This window comes from Rosa rugosa, chromosome 1 (genome assembly GCF_958449725.1).
Source record: "Rosa rugosa chromosome 1, drRosRugo1.1, whole genome shotgun sequence".
Lineage (NCBI taxonomy): Eukaryota > Viridiplantae > Streptophyta > Magnoliopsida > Rosales > Rosaceae > Rosa > Rosa rugosa.
Genome location: NC_084820.1, coordinates 57,529,463 through 57,553,055, shown reverse-complemented (window position 1 = coordinate 57,553,055; position 23,593 = coordinate 57,529,463). Strand labels below are relative to the sequence as shown.

Here is a 23,593-nt window from a genome sequence, read left to right as displayed (position 1 = left end):
TAATAAAAGGGTCTTTCTAAATGTACCCAACAAATTTCTATGTAGACCCAGCAAATTTATTTGTTTATAAATATTTCTAATTAAACCACCTAAATTCCCATACTAACCTTTTCTTGTACCCAGCTAAAGAAACAAGCCAACGAGGCGATGAAAACTTCCCAGCTTCATACCAATCTTCTTCGGCAGTAGTTGATGAGGGTTTAGTTGGTTTTAGTTGATTGTGCTTTCTGTCCTAACTGGCAGCTCCTGCTTTCAGGTTGTTTCTGTCATGTCTATGTGGACCAGGTTGCAGCCTGCCTATGCTGCAAACATGTGGAATGAGGCTCTAAACAAGCGGGTAGGTATTGAGGTAATTGTGCTTCCCTTGTGGTTGCTCAGTATTTTCAAGAATGAATTGGCACGGGTCTGCTTTAGAATTCTAGTGCACTCAACATTTTCAAGTAAAATTCAAGTATACCTTGAATCAGATGTCTAATTTAACCTCTGTGTGTTCTTTTAGGGATTGGACCTGTATGAGATTCTGGCTGAGGTTGAAAATCGCGAGATATCTGTTGATTACTTGCTTACTATTCCAGAACAAGATGAGTGGGTGTACAGTGATGGCAAATCTACAACCTGTGTTGCTTTCATTCTTGCAATGTATAAAGAAGCTGGGATTTTTGGTCCTATTTCTAACTCCATTCAAGTTACTGAATTCACTGTAAGTCATTTAGCACTACTGTAGTATTCTTTTAACCTTTGTAATCTGTTTTGTCTATCACTTTTGACTCCATTTGACATAACTTATCATTGTCTCTCACAGATTCGTGATGCGTACATGCTAAAGATTTTTGAGGATAACCAGACCCATTTGCCAAGTTGGTGTAACATAGGGGATGAAAAGCTCCCATTCTGCCAGATCCTTGGTGAATATATGATGGAACTGCCTGAATATAACACCATAGAGCCATATGCAAACATGAATGAGCACTGTGAATCACGAAGACGACACGAAGAGGATTTGCTGGACCCAGAACCCATCTTGAAAGAACCCAGAAACTGCCGAAGAAAATTGGTATGAAGCTGGGAAGTTTTCATCACAAGGGCTTGTTTCTTTAGCTGGGTGCAAGAAAAGGTTAGTATGGGAATTTAGGTGGTTTAATTATAAATATTTATAAACAAATAAATTTACTGGGTCTACATAGAAATTTGCTGGATACATTTAGAAAGACCCTAATAAAAACACCAAAGCCTCTGATGCAGTGTTGGGTTTTAACTTTTAAAAGAGAAGATCATCGTTAATATTTTGTTCTGATAATGAGAGGCAGTTATAAAGATTACGATAAAAACAAGGGAAAATTTCACAAACAGTACACCAAGTAAAGGCCACTAATAAAACTTATACATAATTTTTCAAACCAATCATTTTGGTACACGGACTCTCGAGCCCAACCCACTTTGTAGACACACTGTCACTAATGCCGTGAAGACCTCTGCCACCTGGCATAATTTAAGGGGTAAATTGGTCTCTCTCTATCTCTTGCTCTGGCCACCCATCTATTTCTCTCTTACTCTGGCCACCTCTCTCTCTCTCTCTCTCTCTCTCTCTCTCTCTCTCACCCATATCTTACCGTGTCCTCCTTCTCCTCCACCTACCACGACTACGTCTCCACCATCTGCTCTGCCGCAGGCGTCATCGCTGTCTCCGTCGAGTACGGCCTCTTCCCGACCCGGCCCATACCCGCTTGCTACGAGGACTCCAGGGCCTCTCTCCAATGGGTCGCCACCCACGCGAACAGAACCAGGCCCGATCAATGGCTAAACGAGTACGCCGACTTGAACCGCATCTTCGTCGGTGGCGACAGCACGGAAGAGACCGATGATGAGATGTGGCTTTACATAAACAAGGAGAATGAAGGGGTGCAGGATAGGAGGTTGAATCTGACCGCGGAGGATCTGAGGACTGTGCTTTAGTGCTCAACTAAATAAAAGTGAGGCCTGCGTACCAGTTCATCTTCGACATTGGAGCTAGGGAACTGGGTTTGGATTATCAAGCTTGTTCTGGGAACTGAGAGTGGGTTGATCAAAGTCTATTTCTGAATTTGAAGGTATAATCTCGAACTTGAGTCCTATTTTGTTCTTGTGTTAGTGATCGAAAACTGGGGAATTGAGTTTGGTCAGTATGGTGAAGTTAAAGACTTGTTATCGAGATTTTTGATGGAAATGTTTATGTTTGTTTGGCTTGGGAGATTGATTAAATTGTTGAAATGGATGACCGGTGATGTTTGGGTTAATTGCATTGAGCTGTTAGGGTGGAGTTGTGGCTATGGTGAATTAAGAAATGAAAGTGCATAAATCATAAATTGGTTGTGGTGTTGACTGTGTGAGAGTAAATTGGAAGTGTACTGCGAGGTGGTTAAAGTTAGAATTAGGGTTGTGGTGGAATTAGAAGTGGGATTGAGTTTGATGGGTGTGGATTTGGATTTGGATGGTGGAGGAGATGCAGTGGTCGCCGGAGTCGTAGAGTTTTCTGGGTTTCGGTATGTGGAAAGACTAAAGAGAGAGAGAGAGAGAGAGAAGAACCTTTTTTTTGTTTTTTTTTTTACCAAAAAGAAGAGTCAGGGTGAGAGAGTACTAAACTACCCCTTGACAAATGAAAAATGATATAAAGTTAACGACGTCATTAACGTCATGTATGGATAGTGGGTCGAGATTCAGATTTCGTGTACCAAAATGATCTGTTTAGAAAATTATGTATAAGTTTTATTAGTGGCTTGTACTTGGTGTACTGTTTGTGAAATTTTCCCTAAAAACAATATAGGCAAGTACGTGGTTAGCTATATTTAAGCTAAGATAAGAAACATAATCCAATTCGACTAGCTAGGAGTAAGAAACACAAGATTAGATTGTAGAAATTTAAACTAGCTTGAGAGACAAGAAAACTCAGTTGGGAGACGCAACTGAACTGCTTAGTGTCCTTACAATCTTACATATATCTATACTATTATTAAGAGAATAGGCTTTGTTAGCCAAAATCTAAAATTTTGACAGAATTAACCCTAGAAGATTAATAAATTTTGAAAATTAATTAAATCACAAGGATAATTAAGACATTTACAAAATATATTTTTGTTAAAAAAATTTGAAAAAAAATATCCACAACCCACTTTTCTCTCTCCCATTTTCTTTTCTCTGCAATAACCAACTTTTTTCTTTTTTATTTTCTGAAACAAAAAATTTAATAACTTGCACATGCAGAGCATGTGTGGAAAAATGCTAGTGTTCATTAAGATAACTAGACTAAATCACTAAATAATCTTATCTTCCGTACATATCAGATATATCGTACTCTTATTATTAGCCTTCTGTGCTTTAAGCCTATCACATATCACATATCTTACTGATATATCTTATCTCGATCATATCTTAGTGAAAGGGCCTTCTACTAAATCATCCTTTTGTTTTGTTTTTTGTTTTTTGTTTTTTTTGCCTATCACCTATCTTACTTATTGTTAGATCTTATCTCATATCAGATATAAGATATTTCTGATATATCAAGATATGTCTTACTTATTATACAATAATTTTCATGGCCTATCAGATATACATGTAGTCAGGTAGACCTAATATGCTACGGACACTGGCCATCCAGATGCTGGAAATCGAATACTCCTGAGAAGTATGAAGTGCTTATACAAATGCATTCTCAAATGTGTTTTAAATCTCTCAAGATATATAGGACTATGAGCTCCATCCTTTTAACCTTCACAGAAGCCTATTTTTGTGTCAAGTCATGACTCTTTCCTTATTTCTTTGATAATAGATTTGGTTAGGCCAATGATTTCCATACTCCCCAATTACTTTCCTGTTCCAAGTAGGAAAAATAAGAAAATTGCATTCGAACCAGGAGAAGAGCCTTAACGAACTAATGGGCTGCTTCATTTGTTTATAGCTGCTTGTAAATGTTGTTTTTGTTAGTGTAAGTTTTGCTTATTCGGTTATTCAAGAGAATAAAAGATAAATAATGTTAAGTGAACCACATTATTGCATCTCACATAGAACCCACTTTATTTAGCACAACCACATCATTTAATGAAACATTCTGATTGGGTGGTGCATATGCCACATCAACTAACACATAAAGTGAGCTCTAGGTGAGATGCAAAAATGTTATTCACCAAAATATTGTGGTTCACCTAATATTATTTTGGTGAATGACTTTGTGAATGACTTTCTTAAAGTTAGGACCGTCAGTGTTGATGCTCTTTAGTATGTTGTGGAACTTCTAACTAATAGCCCAAAAAAAAAAACTGAACTAGGGGAAATGAAGCATTTTTAACGTTGATGCAAATAAATTCGCCTTATGAATGAGGCTTTGTTACAATTTTTGCGAAGAAGTACTAAAATCATAGTAACGGTGCAAAGAGACCTAGGGAAAGCGCTCGATCAGCCGAGACTTTCATCTGATATTCATGTAAATATTAACACATTAAGGATCAACATACAATTGGTCCTCACATGCAGCATCATACTTGACATGATTTAAAGAGTAATGATTCAATACCATCCACACTAGTTTCAAAGAATTGTACATACATGTATTCAGAGTAAACAATGCAATCAACAACTTTACAAACTCAATTATTCATAAAAGAATCCCTAACCTTGTATTCAGAGTAAACAATGCAATCAACAACTTTACAAACTCAATTATTCATAAAAGAATCCCTAACCTTATGACAGCAAATACAGGCCCTACAGAATTGTAGAGCCTTATCCTAGAAAATAAAATAATTAAAAAGAAACTACCGAAGGGAAACAAAAATGATACGGGGGAATAAACTACTTTGAATACAAGGATAAAATCCATGAGCGGATTCTGTTTTCTATTTAATTTACAAAGATGAAACTGGCTGCAGGCCTCAGGAACTCCCATGAGATCTAACTGATGAGATTGATTGTGCTGAAACCGAGGCCGTTGGGCTGTTAAGGTCTCGATCTCCATTGATGGCCTTTGGTTTTCCACTCAATCTTTCCATTGCTTCATGGCAGATGTCATCGAACCACTCATCTTCCGGGAGCTCACTGATACCAAATTAGAACTCAGTATAAAGTAAACCAGCTGTTAAAAGGTAGCAAAACTATGTCTCTACACACAAATAGTAGCTGTTGCCTGATATATAGTGAATGTGGTAAAACTTCAGAATAATATTTAATATGGCTCAGCTGTTAAAAAGCTATATGGGTAACCATAGCAAAACTATGTCTCTACACACAAATAGTAGCTGTTGCCTGATATATAGTGAATGTGGTAAAACTTCAGAATAATATTTAATATGGCTCAGCTGTTAAAAAGCTATATGGGTAACCATAGCAAAACTATGTCTCTACACACAAATAGTAGCTGTTGCCTGATATACAGAGACCTTGATAAAACTTCAAAATTATATTTAAGTATGGCTCAGCTTTTAAACCAAAGACATTTTACCAACATAAATTTCTTAACCATGTGGGGATAAGAAACTACAATAAATTTCAGTTACCAGCTAATATGCATATGTTTTGTGAATTCTATGGTTATGTCTCCATGTATAGCAATATATGGTTATGTCTCCATGTACAGATATAATTGTATTTTATACGTAATTTACAACAAGTAGCATACCTATAGGGATCCATGCCTGTTGCAGAAAATGCTGTCATTGCTTTAGATATGATCTCATTGATAACGCGTTGCAAATTTCGGGATAGGAAACGACCTTGTGAAGCAAAGCATATGACGAACTTCATGTCTAGATAGAACTGCAAGTACATACAAAAAAAGTTAATATGAAAATAAGTCAATATGAACATATTAAGTAGACCTGGCAGGAAGCAGTGGGTGTTCAATGTGCAACTCTTGCAATTAAGACTTTAATGCAGGGTTACATGAGTATAAATCCATAATCTTTTTAAAAAATTGAACTTGTTGACCACCATTCCTGTAATCTGTACTAATAACAATACTAAGCTTATATTTCTAATTTCAGACCAGTAGGTGTTCAACACTTCTTAGCAAGGTAAGGTTGTAAAACTAAGCATTTAGTAAACTGGAAAGCAATATAACCTTCTGAAAGGGCAGGTTATAATATAGCTGATAAATGCAGGATGTTATTAGCATGCAAATAGATCTCTGTAAACAACTAACAGCTTGAGCAGTCACGGCCACACTGAACATTTACATAATCCCCCAAATGTTCAGTTGTTTTTCTGCATGTTAGATGTTGATTTACTTCCTTTCCTTTTTATATGATATAATTCCTAGTTACCTTCTCATTTGCCTAATTAAGAACAGCATTTCATGCGAAGATGTCGTGCTTTCTATTCTCATTCATATAATGTGTTAGTTGCAATATTGGAATCACAATCCTTAATAAACAAAAGAGACAAGGCAATAGATTCAGATTTTAAATTAATTCATTTGACCAGAAATTACTTGCCTGTTGTAAGCCAAGAGGACCCAAAGGCCTTGGCCCATCCTCAATATCATCCCAAAAGCTTTGATCTTCGGAAAGCCACAGGATGACAGTTTCTGTTAGTCTCATAAATAGCAATGTAGTAAATCTCTCTCTGCCAACAAACATATCTGCGGCTATACTGGTCATCCTGTTTAGTTTTACAAAAAGTTCCTGTATTGGGACAAATTAACAAAAGAAAATTTGGAATTAGAAAACTCCCCATTCATTTAACTTTAAAAATAAAAATTTAAAAATAAAAAAGTACATTATAATAATGGGATATACATGCGAAGAAAAGCAGTGAGTGTTTATTCTTATCAATAGACAACAGTCAATTTATATATAACTATCTATACTTCTAATAGCAAGTTTGACATTATCCAATAACTCAGCTAAGGGAAGTAAATTAAGTGCTAAAAACACCAGGGGAGGCCTTTATAAACTTTTTGAACCATATGTGAATGCCAATGTACTTTTCCCTAATGCTGATATTACACCACCAGAGGATTCTTTAACAATAGCATGTGGGACAAAAGAAGAAAACATAAAGATAAAGCAGGATTATTAGTATAGAAAATCATTATTTCAACAAACCTGGAATATTAAGGATGGAAACCACTCAAATTCATCCACATTCCCATCCAGGTTTATGTACATATCAGCAGTAAGATGACTATCACCCTCCTCTGTAAAAATGAGATCTAGAGCATGCTGACGACAAAAACTATCTTTTAGTCTATCAACCGAGCTGACAAGCCGTTTCTTCCATTCTCTTTGCTCAGGATGGCGATTTTGCCTATCTGATGATCTTCTACGAAGATCGTCCTTGAATGCAACCTTAATTATTGGAGCCAACTTCATGGCTGCACGTGGAAGTAGTTCATCTGCTAATAATGATGCATTTGCCAGCAATGCCATCTGTTGGGCTTCATTCCCAGCCATGCGAACAATTTTATTCCCAGATCCTTCATAGTTTGCTTCTTCATCCATTGAACCTGGTAATGCTTTTATAAGCATGTTCACGTATGAGTTAAACACTTGGAACAAACCTTCCAGTGTTTGACCTCCCAACTGCATACTCAACAACGGTCCAACATCCTCAAAGAAATCCTGCAAGGGGAAAAATCGAGTGAGGATCAAGTAATGCATATTAATGATCAAAGAAGTGAACGGTAGACAGCTGGTAAAAGCATTTTCTCATTCAAGTATGTTGTCCAATGAGAAGCTTTCCTAAATATATAAAAGAACGCACTAATGAGTCAAAGTAACACTCACTGCTACTTGAAATAGTGAAATAAGAAACAAATTATTCAAACATAGAATGTTTAAGCAAAAATACACTACACAAAAATGAGTTGACATATCAAAAAGATATTTCAAACCTACACAATTACTCTGACAGACAAATCAGGAATATTGCGGAGTTAAAATGAGTACTACAGCTTATAGACAATGCTTTCCATAAATTAGAATGGATCCCACATACATGTGAACAAGCGGACGCACGTTCAGTGATAGACTCATGAAATGTGCAAATAGATGCAACAAGCACACAAATTTAATACTTGAGTTTCATGTGGGAGAAAAAATTGTTACCTGGACCATCAAATTGAACCGATGGGCACTACTTGTAAGTTTATGTTGAAATGCTGTTGTATTACCAAGGGATGTACTTGAAGGCCTGCCAGGTTGACGTGTCGCTGTTGGAGCAGTCGTAAGTACCCAGTCATCAGCAGCAGCTAAGGCAGCAGTACTTTCTTCAATTCGTTTTAAGTTAGCCTCTAATGCTTGCTCAACACTAGGCCTAAAAAGTTTCAAAAGCACAGGACAAAGGGCCAAGCCACGAGCTTCTAACAAGGAACAGTGACCTAATGCAATTTGAACACACTCTGCAGCAGCTCTTAAGCCTCCAGCAGCTGCTGATGAAGCTAACGCATGTCTTTTAATGAGAAGAGCGAAAGCCTCGGTTTGCTTTATGGCCCACATAACAAGCTCAGAAGTATAATCTGGTTCATTCTCAAATATAGTGGCAGAATCAGTGGCAGCTTGAGCAATAGCTGAGAACACTAACTGTGAGAGAGCAGCAGTATATGCTCCTCCATATGAAGTGCTTGATGGACGAAGGCTTTGCATATTATACTGATATCTCTGGTAATGTGCATTCAGAAGAAGACTGTGTGCACGAGGGCCATCCCCAAGTTTCTTAAGTGCAGATATAGATGAACGGAGTTCACCACCACGAGTCGAAGGCTGGCAAGCAGCCTCAGCAAGCTGATCAGCTAACTTTTGCCTGCGTTCAGTAATAGCATTCTGTAGAGACAAGAGTAGAGCTGGATCCAACATCTTTAGTTGTTTTGCTTCAGAAGCCACATGTTCACCTTCCTCCAGGGCAGCTAAAGCTTCATCCACTCTCCTCTCAGCTAACAAAACATCCAAGAGATCAGGAAATTCTGCCAACCAATTCTCCAAGTCTGAAGGCTCTCTATCTTCAAAAGTTAATGAACCATTTTCAGTAGACCCTTCCACTGATTTAGATAAATCAATCTTTACCCCCTCAGCTAGATCATGATTTACAGTAGCAAGAGTAGATAGCAGATTTCTGATAGAGGAAAGCTGCCCCTCCAAATCTGATATCTCTTTTGAAGTTCTGTAAATGAGAAATACAGTTCACATATATTCAAATTATACTCAACTACAACGTTGTATCAAAATAAACACTTCACAACTAAAGAATAGACTAGCATAACCTTCTGAGGTAACTGTGCACGTGAGATTTAAGTTACCTAAGTAGATCAAAGTAACCCCAATGGAGAAACAGAGTTGAATGTGCAAAAGGAAGCACAAACATGTAAAGTTCTAATCGGAAATTACGACAACCAAAAAAAGGTGTGTTTAAAGAGATTTACAATCACTGTAACTTTAATTGTAGTGACACTATATGACCTTCCATATCATAAAATCCGAAGCACCTTGAAAACAAATAAATTTACAAAAAGGCAAAATTGAGTCTCTTACTTACCATGTCTTTCACCAAGTACAAATTAAACTACCGGTCTCAATTTAACGAGTTATGAACTCTGAAAGCTAAAACTAAAAAATGGGTACACCCAAAACAAAGCAACAAAATTTCATAGTACTTATTTAAGAAAACTTTAAGCAGCCATGCACTCACCTCAATAATGGCATTCTACATTGTGTGAGGAACGATATAATAGAATAAAAGGAGGGCTTTCTTACACTTTACTACAGAGGTGGTGGCGGTGAGAATAATTTACATACTACAATCTAGAATCTTAATTATGTCAGCATCCAAATTTCAGTTGAGTCAAACAAGTCAAGCTAAGTCACCAAAATATCCAATCACATATCAAGCATGTCAATAAGCAAAGAGTCAAAGGCACTGTTGTTATGGTGAAGCACCTCAAAACATAAGCATACACATTGCAAAATCTCATTACTAAAAAACAAGATGAGCGGATACCAAGGACCAAACAACACCGGCTAATTAACTCAAACACATCAAACAGGCAAGTAAATTTCATATCTGATGAAGCTAACAGACAGCTGCACTACAATCTGAATGATATTACTAACTAATCAGCTTTAAAATTAAGCATTCAATGAAAAAACTCACTGTATGAATGCCGAATAATTAGCATAGACACTTCTACGCATTTCCTCCGCAGCTGCCTTCTTTAAATCAAAGAGATTTGAGCAGAACTGTCTCAACTCCTGCAAACAAAGCCGAAACACAATTCAATTCAACTCAATCCTCCTAATTCCGCAATTTCTACACAAAACCAAACTCCACCGCCATGATCACATCAAATCAAACACCAAAACTAAGCAAGAACAGTATAGCTCTAAGCATTTTCGAGAATCAAAAATGTAAAAGCAACAGCAAAAAGAGCAAACCTTCTCGTTGAGGGAGCAGCGCGACTGGACGTAGCCCTGAGCATCGAACCTATCAGACTTGAACACATTAAGGCCTTCCTCAAGCTTGACGCCGTTCTCCTTCACCGGCGTGCCTCTCGACCGAGCCGTCTTCGCCGTTAACGCCATCGCCTACCGGATCAGATCAATCGCCTCCAAAATTAGGGCTGAGGAAGCAGCGTCGGATCCACGGAGGGCAAAAATGGAAAAAGTGAGTGCGCAACAGCTATTAGGCCATGGAAGTTGAGCTTCTGAGCTAAGCGAAGAAGAAGAGAGAGAGAGAGAGAGAGAGAGGCTCGGGAGCAGATAGAGCCAACGCAACTCTCTCTGTCTAAAATTGTTAATAGAGGGAGGGGGACGGTTTGGTTTGACTGTAATTTACCTCGGTTTTTTTTTTTTTTTTTTTGACAGTTATTAATTCATTTAATTGTTGTGAAGGATTTTATTTTACCTGTACTCCTAGACTACTCCTAATTTTGTGCCACTGTCTCTGTATTTCTTTGGATAAGGAATTACGGAGGGTGATCAGAATAACCACCTTTGATGGTCACACCAACTTCTTGTGTAGAGTCAACGCAGCCGTTGTTTGGTATTTGATGCCTGCGGCGACGGTTACATAATCGGATCGAGTTGATTCGATACGACGGATTAGAGATTTTAATTTGATCTCGTGATATGTTATGGGAAAACTGCAAATTCGGTGATGCTGATACGGAGTGGGGAAATTAGAGATTGGAAATCCTTGCGTATATAGGATTTTTTTGAGTTGTTTTGTGTGTTTTGAGTTGCTTGAAGCCTTGAACTAAGAGTCAACTTGGATCGTAAAACCTCGTATTGCGACATAAAGGCTTGATCGAAAGTTTGTGATTCGTATATGATCCCAACAATTAGGCAAGTAAACATTTTTTAGCACTTTTAATCTTTTTGTCATTTCAACTCTAAAATTCTTTGAGACTCTTTTGCCTAGTGTTTAGGATTCCTTCAACAATTTTTCTTTCCTAGCTAGGTTGTTAATGCAATTGGCATGTGTTGGTGTTTTACTCAATTCAAAAGAAACGAAAAGATTACAATACCATCTCACTCTAGTGAAACATTATCAAGGAAAAGTATATCAAAATATGGTTTGGTATAAAAAAAAAATTAAAAATCTCAAGCATCAAAGTGTACGTCCAGATTTCAATTACATGAAATTCAAAGTACCATAATTGACAAAAATAGCTAAGAAATTCCCAAATTCTATATCTACTCCCTAATCATTTGAGAAGAGTTAGCTGGATTCATCAACCGCCAACAAATTCTCAAGTTTGTTTGGAATTGCAAATTATTTATTGTAGTCTCTAGTTGAAAAATAATAATATAAAAGAAAAGCAATTATTCACTGCTAACTGGCCTTCCACAATCCACATGCTCTACACTTTTTTGCTTGTTTGGTGTAGTAGATATTGTTATTTTAGGGGAATGACTATTTCTACACTGCATTTTGTAACAATCTTTTAGGCCTTGTTTGGGTGAGGGAAAGAAAGTCGAGATTTGAGATAAACTCAGGATTTCACAGAGAGAAAAAGAATCCCAGTGTTTGGCAAAGTTGAAGAAGAAATTCCCGAATTATGCGCAGAAAAATCTCTAGAATTTGGGAGCCTCAACTTCCGACTTTTAATTCCATGTAAATTGGCATCATTCTTCAATTCCCAACCAAGGGGTAATCCAATTTTCCAACGCGCTAAAAAAAAAATTTCGCCAAAATTTAGAACGTGTTTCCTGATCAATCACCGTATAAGAGATAGAAGTTTCTTTTATTTATTATTTTTCTTTTTATAAAAGCGGTGTAAGAGCTAGCTCAACCCCCTTACTCGAATTTATTGATAATCCAGAAAAATATACTAGCAAGGGGGATTAGACCAAAACCTCTCCAAGAGAACATACAAAAGTGTAAAGTATAGATGAATATTCCCAAGGAGTTGGGAGTACATAAGATGCTTGTGAAATAGGGGTGGGCGCGGGTCGGGTCGGATCGGTTTTGGGTCAAAACCGCATCCGACTCGTATTCTTCGGTGGGCAGACTTTTAGGACCGAAAACTGATTGTTAATGGGCTGGCCCGAAAAATTCGGGTGACCCGAATTTCAAGTCGGCCCGGTTCGGTTTCGGTTCAAGTCGGCGTCGTCGCTCATCGTCGTTGGTCGTCGTACTTGGTAGGCGGCGTTGTGTAGAATTGCAAATCGAAGGCTGAAGGTCGGGCTCGGCATTGTGCAGAACTGCGGATCGAAGGCGTTGGTAGGCGGCGCTGGTAGGCTGAAAGTCGAGCTCGGCTTTGTGCATATCGAAGGTGTTGGTAGGCGGCATTGGTCGGCGGCTGTGTGAGAGTGGTTGTCGAGAGAGATGAGAGGCTTTCCCTTTAGCTTTGTGGTTAAGGCCTTTGGCTTTTCTACAAGATAAGAGGGGTTCGAAAGCTGGTGTGGTGGTGGTGGTATGGTGGCGGTGAACTGGTTGTGGTGTTTGTTCCTTAAACTCCAAAGCCCAGAAGAGAGAGATGAGACATTTCAGAAAAAAAAAAAAAAAAAAAAAAAAAAAAAAAACAGAGAGAGAGAGAGAGAGATATGAGAGGCCGAAAGAGACGAGAGGAGAAATGAGAGTGTAGGGTTTTCTTCTAAGGAGAGGGATCAGGTGTAACATGTTCTATGTGTAACCTGATTTCAGCCAATAAGAATTAGACAACCATTAAAAATATTATTAATTTAAATAAAAACTAATATAATTTAAATAAAAGTTATAATATTAATTATCCGGACCGGTTTGGTTTTTTTCAGCCGGTTTACTCAATGAACCCGGTCCCGAACCGGAGAAATCCGATCCGGTTCGGTCAATTCATTTTTCCCCTTATTTCATCCGGTTCGGTCCCCGAGCCGGTTTTCCGGGCCGGTTCGGCCAGTTTTGGACCTCCGGTTCGGTTTCTACCCACCCCTATTGTGAAACGAGGGACTAGGCCAAGATAGTTTCTAAAACAAACTTGGTACTAAAAGGAACAAAATGATCAAACAGTACAAAGTGGACTTCAAAAGATGAGCCCAAGTAATGACAAAACTAAGAGAAACGATAGGTCGTACGCGTACGTGAAGAGAAATCATGACCAAACTAGAATTAATATAAGAGATAGAAGTTGGGAAGAAATTGAGCATATCCAAATCAGTTCATTTGTGAATGTACTCCTTTAGAGGTTTAAATCTTCATTGTGGTTTATGTGGTGAACTTTTTATGGTTTATGTTATTGAAGCACAACATATTTCAGTGCTAAGTAATTTAATCATTTATCTCAAATTTGTTAGTTGTGTTGTACGCTCAAGCATCATTTTTTTTTTTTGGATTTAGACGTGATTTGTGTTGCTTACAATAAAAACTGTATACCGACGTACAGATGTAGAAAAAAAAATTCTATGGAGATGTCCAAACAAGAGGAGCGTTTTAGAGTTAATAGGCTAGTTTCATTTTAATAAGCTAAATATATTTTGTACCAATTTTTAGGTCACATATCAGCATCTCCACCGTTTAGTTTTTAGGTCTCTATGAGTATATCGCTTCTATAAATTTTCAGCCAAATTGATGATCGTTTGAGTATTTATAATCGTGATTTACTAATTATGAACACGAACGGTTCAGGTTGGACAAATTCAGTTTGTTCATTGATTTGATCTAGTTCAGTACCCAAACAATCATCAATTTGGCTGAAAATTTATATAAGTGATATACTCATTGGGACAAAAAAAAAAACTTAACAGTGGAGATGCCGATATGTGACCTAAAAATTGGTCTAAAAGATAGTTAGCTTACCTCTTGAGCGTTCCTCATCCAAACAATTAAGTTCACAATTTCTTCATTTTAATTAAGTTCACAATTTCTTCATTTTCTAAATTCTATACACATGATATCCAAACACTAAAAATTGTAATTTCTAGAAATTTAAAATGATGGTGATGTAAATTCCAAAATTTAAAATTTCTACGAAAATTACAACTACCGCATCCAAACACAGCCTCAAGAAATATAATTGTAAGTACCATTTGCCTTGTCTTCTTACATAAAATAACGGTTGATGAGGATTTTAATACGTTTCTCAATTGCATCCACTTCTGCTTGCATTTTTCATACGCAACTAAAACATACTTATAGCTACTTAGACTCTTGGAGCTGTTGGAGTTCAAAGTTGCTGATTGTTAGGGTTTATTATGTTAAAAGTTTGTTAGGATTCACTTCATTTATGGTTAGTCAATAACTCCTATTTATTAGGAGCATGTTATTTACTTCAGTTAGGGTTTGACCCTTTCTCTAGTTGATTTACCACGTTCTTAGAGTTTGTTAAAACGTGGGTTGTATTTTTGTTTTTCTGTTTCATGTAATGGCTTTATAAGCCGAGTTACTTTCAATCAATGAATAAGAATCATTCACCGAAAATTTGAGTGTTATTTGCAGTAGGGTTTGATTTTTCAACAATCTGGTATCAGAGCTCCTATACGGGGCCTGATTGTGAAAGAAGAAAAGAGAGTTAGAGAAAGAGAGAGATCAAAGAGAAGAGAGGAGGAGTTATCTTATACAACAAATATCACTAGCCATAAAGTGAAATCCAAGTGAAAAAAAATGCAACTCTTTATTTACCTTGAATGCATAAGATTGCCACAAGTGCTCAACACATGTCATAATTAACTGCTTACACTCCAAGACTTTGTGACATTTCATTACTCGCAAAATTGCACAATCAATCTGATACTTCTTGTCACCAAAGTCAATGAATTTATGTTTTTCATATCACGAGGAGAAGAAAAGACAAAAAAAAATTGCTATTAGTATTCAACTCCAAAACCAAAATTGTAGTGAGAAAAGTTTATGGGAAGGAATGTCAACCTGAATTTTCGTCCTGCTAGATGTGAACCTTCTTTTCCTCTTAACTCTGAAATTCGTGTTGACCTCGACCTGGTCATTTGGATTCACAATAAAGATTTCATGGTCGCTACTTGACAATGAAAGAAAGCAATTCATCCAACAAATCGCCTGTCAAGTTTAACTGAGTCGATAATTTAGAATGACTCAACCTATTCGTGTGATTGAAAAGTAGCAGGACAACAGCCTGTCAAACAAACGCAATTATCAGCTAACGCTAGCATAATGTTGGAAGATTAATATCGTGAGGACTTCCATAAAGATATTAAGGCTAATATCGCCCAATCCTTACTAGTTAAAAAAATTATTTAATTTTTTTTAGCTTGAGAATTTTGTATGATCGAAAGGAGAATCATGCTGCTAACAAGCATCTTTGGATGAGATCAAAATGTTATTGCGACAATTTTAGATAATTTTGTGTTTTAATGTGCCTAGAGAATTCAAGAATGTCGCGCATACATTGGTGCCGTTTGCAGCAAGCCATTAGGTGAAACAAACTTAGATTACAAATTTGCGTTCATGGTTGAACGTTTGTAACCAGAATAACTTGTACTTGCTCACTATGGATGGTCTACTTCAATAAAAAGATATATGTCAAGAAAAAAAAATTCTCTGTTAACGGCCTTCCACACTCCATTAAAAAATTCTCTGTTAACGGCCTTCCACACTCCATTAATCTTTATAAGCAAACGACATTATTTCTGCAAAGATATTATTTTGTACTCATATTATGTTTTACATTGCTCCCTCTAGACCAAGGATCATCATAATCAAAAAGCTTAATATCCCAAACATGCATAGGCAACATACACTCTCGTATTCTGTTTATTTTTTCCGGTCAAAACTAACCATAAAGATAGTATAGAACTTTATAGATAAATTGCACAAAATTCTCCACTATTATCAAAACTTGATATACTTTGAAGTTATATCATGACTCCAGCCATCAAGGAAGAATCAAGGAATATACTTGTAAGTACCAATCGTTTTGTCACCTTTCATGTATTCACAACAGATGAGGTCTTCAAAATTACCCAATTTGCTAGCATTTCGTCATATTAATTTGTCCTTTTTTTTTCTTCCAAACATGGATTAATTTTAAAAGAACAGTTCTTAGGTACACCCCTAGGGTGAACGAGCATATTCACCCCCATTGTCGATTAACATACTCTTACTTAATAAATTTATAATCCAACGGTTCATATCTTAAATAAGGCTTTAAAGATCATCTCTGTAAAAAATCAATCGAATCAGAAATCGTTTAATTATCTAATTGAATCAAACAAATGGATGGTTCTAACAACACTTACTACTATTATGATGAACCGTCCATGTATTTTATAGAAATGAATAGCTAAAAGGTCTTCAATTTGATTGGTTTTATACATAACTAATCTTTGTGTTACGTTATACAACATGAATGGTCGGATTAGAAAATTATAAAGTTATTATGCCTTAATCGCAAGAGAAGGTGAATATGCTCATTCACCCAAGGGGTGAACCTAAAAATTGTTCATTTTGAAAATCTAAGGTAGCAAATGGCTAATTTTGAAAATTTAGGAAAGTAAATGAGTTAATCTTGAAAGCTTAGAGTAGCAAATTTGATGGAAAGGTAACAAATTGGCTAAAATAAAACCTAGGGTAACAAATTGGCTAATTTTGAAACCTAGGGTAGCAAATTGGCTGAAATAAAACCTAAGGTAGTAAATTGACACTAAGGTGAAACCTATGGTAGCAATTTGGCAATTATGTCTTTTTCAAAAGGCCCAGCTACTCTTTTAGCTTTTGGTTAGATAAGAAGTTATTTCAATTATAATAGAGAAAATCGGAAGCCGTTTTGCACAAGTGTAAACACACTCTGATTTTTTACAATTAATTTAAAATTTATATTAAAAAATTCATAAATTCACCCAACTAGGTTGTGTCAGAAAACGTTTTTTCTTTGAGCCACCACAAAAAATGTGAAGGTGTTTGAAAATAACTATAAAAAATTTCTTCATTTAAGAAAATACCATCAATTCCTTTCAAAAAAAAAAAATACTATCAATTTTGAAAATGTCATTAAAAATGTCACTACAGTCATCGTAAACGTAAAGGCCTAAAAACTGTTGGTCTAAACCGCATAATAAAAGCACACAGTTTTTTAAAAACTACCTAAAATTTTCTCAAAATGGCATACACGGGTTTTGACCAAACAGTCCTTTTCTAGAACCCTAAACCCTAAACCCTAAAAAAAAAAAAAAAAAATTATGAGGACGGTTTTGTCTTAATATTAAATTGGAAAATTAAGACAATGTATTAGTTATAAAGATGCATTTTGAAATAGGATAAGTAAAACAAGAACTAGCATGTCGTACAGCTTGTACCCCTTGTACCTCTTGATCGATGAGACATTGTCCTAAAGTGATAGCAGAAAATATGTTGGCAGAAATATCTAAGATCGTATGCATTTATGAGAAATGACTACTACATTTTCCACTTTTTTTTTTTTGACCGAGTAATAGAGATTTCATTTAATCCCAAAGCCAGAATGGCACATACAAATAAACCCTATATGATTGTACCCTAACTCAGTGGTCAAGCAGGTTAAGGAATACGAGTATCATCCACTAGTACATTGTCGCGCAAAAAAACAAGAGCCTACACAACTACATATCTCAGCTTACACTAAGAAAATTACCTTGAATCTCCCTTCGTCAATGCACTCAATTGTGGTACTCCAGGAGATTCATTAACTTGGTGTAAAAAGAAACCATAGCAATGCAGACTAGAGCTCACTAAAAAAGCAAGCATAAATTGGGCCAAAACCCACTACCTTCCCCAAACAAAAGGGAGTTATTGGAATAAAACTAAAACCTTTAAAAACCCTAAAGCCTGAAATAAAAGATTGCTGCCTAGAAGCCCAAAAGCACAACAAATTGGCATGGCCCAAACCAGCCCCTGCCGCACTGTGCAGCATCGTCGAAAGCACCACGCCGGCCACCACAGCGACCACCCCCAGAAGTCTTGACGCACCTTGACGTCGTCTCCATAGAGTTTGATGCAATGTTGCGACCAAAACCCACCTGGAAACCCAAACATCTCAATCCACCATTGATCTCCACGAGCCGCCGCTGCCTGGAACCAACCCATGTCGCCGGACACCGACCCATGATCAATCGATGCTTGCAATCTCAACCAACTCAGCGCTGCAACAAAGCCAGATCTGATGCCGATGGCCATCACTGTCCCCCCTCTAAGCCAAATTGCCCCAAGACCCGAAGGCAAGGCAGATAACCACCACTCGTCCGGCAGCAACCCCCACGTCATCTCGACCAAGATCAGCACTAACGCTAGGCCGCTGCCGGACGAGTACCGCTTGACGAACGCCGAAGTTCCTAGGGTTTGAGAGGAAAAACCAGTGGCTCTCTCTCGAGTTGTCTCTGTTAGAAGGCTAGTATCCATTTTGATGCTCATTGGATTTTTGTCAACTAGCTTTAATTGACTTTATGGATACATCTGTGCATTTTACCACAGGGATAAAAACAACCTACTACATTTTCCACTTGTATTCTACATTAGTGAAGATAATAGTATTGTTGAAATTGGATTACTAACTATTGAAATTATAAATTGAAACTCAATATTCAACTTCTTCTTTTTTTTTTCTTTTTTTTTCGTGGAGTATGTAATATATTATAGGCATGATGTCAATTTCATTATAAAAGACATCATTTTAGAATATAATATTGTTCAAAGCTATCGTCATACGAAATCATCTTCATACTTAATTAAATTGTAAAATGACTTGAGAGTTGCATATAATTGTGAGTTCATATAACCATTTCTAATTTTCTCAATTACCACATTAAGGGTGCAATTAGTGAACTTGAATGGGGTTGAGAAGGGAGGGAATGAGTAGGGGTGAAAAATAACTCTCTATTGTGGAGATGCATGAAGAAGACTTGTTACGGGGGAAAACTCAATCGCGCTAATAACATGATCACATTTTTAACAATGAAAAATGTCAGGAGGAATGCTTAATTGCTCAAGAGCTGTATCACCTTTGTGATCTAGCTTGCATGAATGCTACTTGCTCAAAATATGTAGTCAGAATTACCAGTCTAGACATGAAACTCGAGCAGTATGTCGAAGTCGAACCAGGCTGTGATAGACATGTATAACCTTGTTACAGACGTTGCTAGTCTATTCAACAGCCTTGCCTCATACGAAACATTAATTATATATATGCTTGTTTTTGTCAAAACATTGTTAGTTTGCACGAAAAGTAAAAAGATTGAACGAAAAAAATGTTGCTTATTGATACCGCCACATACATAAGAAAATATGAAACATTCTCTACCAACTTTCAAGTAATCTCTTGGCCATGATCTGGAACATAATAAGGGAAAAGGTCAAAAAAGTGATATTCTCTCGAGAGCTAGGGTTTCAGGCAGTTTCATTCTCTCCGTCCGGCGGCGCGTCCGGTGACGCTGTCGTCGGACGGGAATCGTTGACATAGGATCTGTGGGGCGAAGCTGATGGGGTTCCTAGGGGCCATCTTGGTTCAAAATTTCAAGACGAGGGGGTTTGCAGGAGAGGGTTGGGGACTTAAGGGCAGACTCCGGCGGCGGATCACACTGGTGGCGGTCGGATCCGGTGACAGACGTGATCGTCCAGAGCAGATCGAAGGGTGGTTGAAGCTCGGGGAGGCAGGGGTGCGAGATCGGATTCCTCCCGAGTCTCTCCGCTGGCCGCGATGGTGTGGTCGGATTACGGAGATGACGGAGTGGTCAGATCGAGGTTGGGATGCGCGGATTGGAGGGCGATCTGGTCCGGCGACGCCACTGGACTGGAGCGATGGAGATCGTCCTGCTTTGCTGGGACGAGTGTCGGCAATTCGGCACGGTTGTGGTGACGGTGACACTGAAGCTGGGCCTGCCAGGGCTGGTGGGCTTCTGAAACCCTCTTTGGAATTGAATTTGGGCCTAGACCCTTTTGGGCCTTGTTTGTTGATTAGTTCTTTGTTTGTTTAGGGTTCTGCTTGGTGGTTAGTTTTTTATGGTATCTTACCTAAAATAAGTTGCTACCATTTTTTGGTAGAACGTAGTGGGGTTGGTCCCGGTCTATGCACTCTATGTGCCTTGTCTGCTCTAGGTAGGCGGCGAGTTCCTTGCATTGGCAAATGGTCGCAACCTCCTAGTGACAGTAACGTGTCTGCTCTAGGTAGGCGGCGAGTTCCTTGCTTTGTCAAATGGTCGCTACCTCCTAGTGGCAGGGTGAAACTTGGTGTCACTGGATGTATTATCCAGTGACAACATGGTGGGAAAGCTGTGAGAATGGATATTATGCTATGCTGTCTTCGAGTTGTAGACCGAGTTATCTTTCCGTTGTATCACCGCTGGGAAGCAAATAGAACCGTCTGGAGCGCGTTCTTTGCTAGCTGGTGCATATTTGAATACAATTGTTTAGTAGAAACTCAGGATATTATTTCAGGATGTACTCTAGGTGCCTATTGTAATCAGGGGTTTAGGCTCAATGTCCCCCCCTTGTATTCGACGGTTTCATTAATCAAGGCTTGAGGGCAGCCGCACCAGCCCTTTCTTCAAAAAAAAAAAAAAAAAAAAAAAAAGAGTAATCTCTTGGACTTTTGAAGTAAATATAATTAATCACTTTTCGTGCAGAATAATTTTCATATTTATAATGCAAACTAACAGTACAAGACTACAAGATAATAAAGAAACACAACAGTTGTAGATGTATCTTGTAAAGGTATATGGGTTTTGTATTACTTTCAGTTACAAATAAAGGAGCTATGCAGGAATATTGATTTGAGGGTACGTGAGATGATGATAACTGTGATTATGTTAATCATGGTTTCACAAGTTGCAATTGAAGCTGATAAGCTTACTGCCCTATTAATTATTTGGATGCTAGCTAGCTGGTGGAATTATTTGGTTTATGGTGAATCTCAGCTGCTTACGAAGAGGCGTAAAGAAGAATTGTCACGGTGGCAGACCTAATCTCTCTAGTTTTCAAAGAAGAATGCCATGAGTTTTGTTTGCTCCAGTGTGGTGTTCTCCCTAATCGCCAAAATCTCATTGGCATTTCTATTTCTATCTGTGGAAGGTTTCTTATAAATCATTTTTGCATATCTCTGTTACTTTCCTGATGAACTTCTCCTGCATGTTTCATGTATTCAGTTGATGAAAGCAATGCAGAAACTTTTTTTTTTTATAAGAAATTACAAAAAGAGCGGTTAAATACAATCACCTCTTAGACAGCCATATATGTCCAAGGCGATCAAAGAGGATGGCTCTTGAAACACTTGGTGGGATACAAAATCCCTACTACAATTCAGTCCTAGATGAGCACAAGCATCCGCAGCAAAGTTTGCTTCTTTGAAAATATGCTTGAATGATATAGTATCGAAGCTTGTTACAATCTTGCATATGTCTTCTATGATCTGTTGAATCCCACAGATCTAAATTAGGTGGGTTGTTTAGCATGAAAATAGGAACAATGACAGCTTTGATATTTTGGATCGATAGAATTGAAAGATCTGAATTTGGGCTTGGGATTTGTGTTTGTGAATGCTTTGATAATTTGTTGCAGACACGAGCGAGAGTAGAAGAAAGCTCGACAAGTGTAGAGAGAAAGACGACAAGGCCTTTTTATTTATTTTAATTTTATATTTCTTAGTGGTTCATGCTTTAACAAGAAAATAATTTTACAAAATTTTCTTAAGATGACAAGACAAGTTTTACTGTTTTATTTCTTGTAAATTGTTTCCAAAAAAATGTTACCAAACACATTCTCAAGTTATGAGCATGCCAAGTACAATTCATTGTTTTTGTTTTGTTAAATAATTTTTCGAAAATCGTTTTATAAAAGATAAACTATTAATTGAATACACCTCCTAAAATTTATATTAAAAGAATTCATAAAGTCAGTTACCCAATTAGGTTGTGTCAAAAACGTTTTTTCTTTGAGCCACCACAAAAAATGTGAAGGTCTGCTGAAAATAACTATAATTTTTTTTATTAAATGAAGAAAATACAGTGACTTTAAAAATGTCATTGTTTACAAAAATGTCACTACAGTCACCATAAAGGCTAAAAATTGTTGGCCTAAATTGTATAATAAGCGCACACAATTTTTTAAAAACTGCCCAAAGCTTTCTCAAAAGGGCACACACGGTTTTGACTAACCGTCCTTTTCTAGAACCATCCAGTGGGTGACACAAATTGGTCGGCTAAGATATTCACAGAGGTTCTTTGGTTTTGAGTTTACTCAAATAGATTAGTTTATCTAAAGGTGGTGGAGGATTGATGAGGTCTCGAAAGGTGAAGAAGAAGAGGAAGATGATCTTCGTACAAAGTACGACTTATTGTTCTCATCAAATCAACGATTTACCAGACGGTATATATCTTTCTTTTGGACTAATTATCAAACCAATTATATTTAAGTACGTGGTTTTGGATGTCCGACGTAGATATATATACAGTGCTAGCTAGTTTTGATGAGGGTGATGAAGAAATATTGAAGCAAAGCTTTCTTTCTGACATTTATGTCTCTTATCACTCTTATGTGTGATGGTTATAAACTGCAAAGTAGACAGAAAGCCCATGGCATGAACAAGGATTTTGCATTCGATGCACTTAATTGATCGATGAATGATGCTTGATAATGAACTTTTGAATGATGAATGCAGGTCTTTGTCAACTAGATCAGAGGTTAGTTTGAGCGTAACTCAGGTAGTTTATATTTTGGCAGAACTTGCTATTGAAGTTGTTTCTGCATAATTTGTGAATGTGGTAAATTAGGCACCTGATTATGAACATTAGTCAATTAAGGGATATTTGAATTGAATTGAATCTGGTGTTGGTGATTGAATTGAATCTTCACACTCCCAAGAAAGTCCTTTTCCGAGTAAAGGAAAGCATCACATAAAAATGTTACTAATTATTCATTTTCTGTACATACATCTCTCAAGCAAGAAAGCGGACAAGGATCAATCTTGGTGCATGCCCCAACTCCCTTTTCCTTGAACACAAATTGAGACTTGAATACAATTCTGGTAAACAACATTTAAGGCATAGCTTGGATATTCATTACTCATGAACACGATCTCTTCTCCGTTTGTTTGGAATCAACGTGGTTGCAAGATTTACATTAGGCTCATGATGATGAGGAGCATGTTCTTGAAGAATTGGCTCCCGATCAACTAGCGAAACAAGGCTTTCGAAATAGATCTCAACATAGCCAACTTCAGTAA

General features: G+C 37.3%; 2 protein-coding genes across 3 annotated transcripts; one reads left to right on the top strand and one right to left on the bottom strand.

Annotated features, from left to right (window-relative positions):
• Positions 1 to 217: 217 nt before the first annotated feature.
• LOC133731359 (uncharacterized) lies at positions 218 to 1,060 on the top strand (the record flags this gene model as incomplete). Its single annotated transcript, XM_062158752.1, has 3 exons — positions 218 to 349; positions 500 to 700; positions 803 to 1,060. Coding segments are annotated over 3 exons (591 nt in total), but the record flags the coding sequence as incomplete, so codon positions are not given.
• Positions 1,061 to 4,555: 3,495 nt separating this feature from the next.
• Positions 4,556 to 10,739, bottom strand: LOC133725640 (exocyst complex component EXO84B-like). 2 transcript variants are annotated; one of them, XR_009854513.1, is made up of 8 exons: positions 10,392 to 10,739; positions 10,111 to 10,208; positions 8,073 to 9,123; positions 7,071 to 7,586; positions 6,459 to 6,647; positions 5,645 to 5,781; positions 4,713 to 5,064; positions 4,556 to 4,643 (listed from the first exon to the last, which is right to left on the bottom strand). XR_009854513.1 is itself a non-coding variant. In XM_062152982.1 (7 exons), the coding sequence occupies exons 1-7, from the start codon at positions 10,536 to 10,538 to the stop codon at positions 4,902 to 4,904; spliced, it is 2,301 nt and encodes a 766-aa protein (XP_062008966.1). In that variant the 5' UTR covers positions 10,539 to 10,739; the 3' UTR covers positions 4,608 to 4,901. The 2 variants fall into 2 exon arrangements, 1 of the variants encoding a protein (XP_062008966.1); XM_062152982.1 differs by having other exon boundaries at positions 4,608 to 5,064.
• Between the last annotated feature and the right edge of the window lie 12,854 nt (positions 10,740 to 23,593).

Excerpts from the sequence above, each read along its gene's own strand:
- LOC133725640 (XM_062152982.1), bottom strand. The coding sequence starts at position 10,538 with ATGGCGTTAACGGCGAAGACGGCTCGGTCGAGAGGCACGCCGGTGAAG. Across the intron at positions 7,587-8,072 it reads GGTTCAATTTGATGGTCCAG|GATTTCTTTGAGGATGTTGG; the intron begins GTAACAATTTTT and ends TTCCCCTTGCAG. Across the intron at positions 5,065-5,644 it reads ACAGGCATGGATCCCTATAG|TGAGCTCCCGGAAGATGAGT; the intron begins GTATGCTACTTG and ends ATTTGGTATCAG.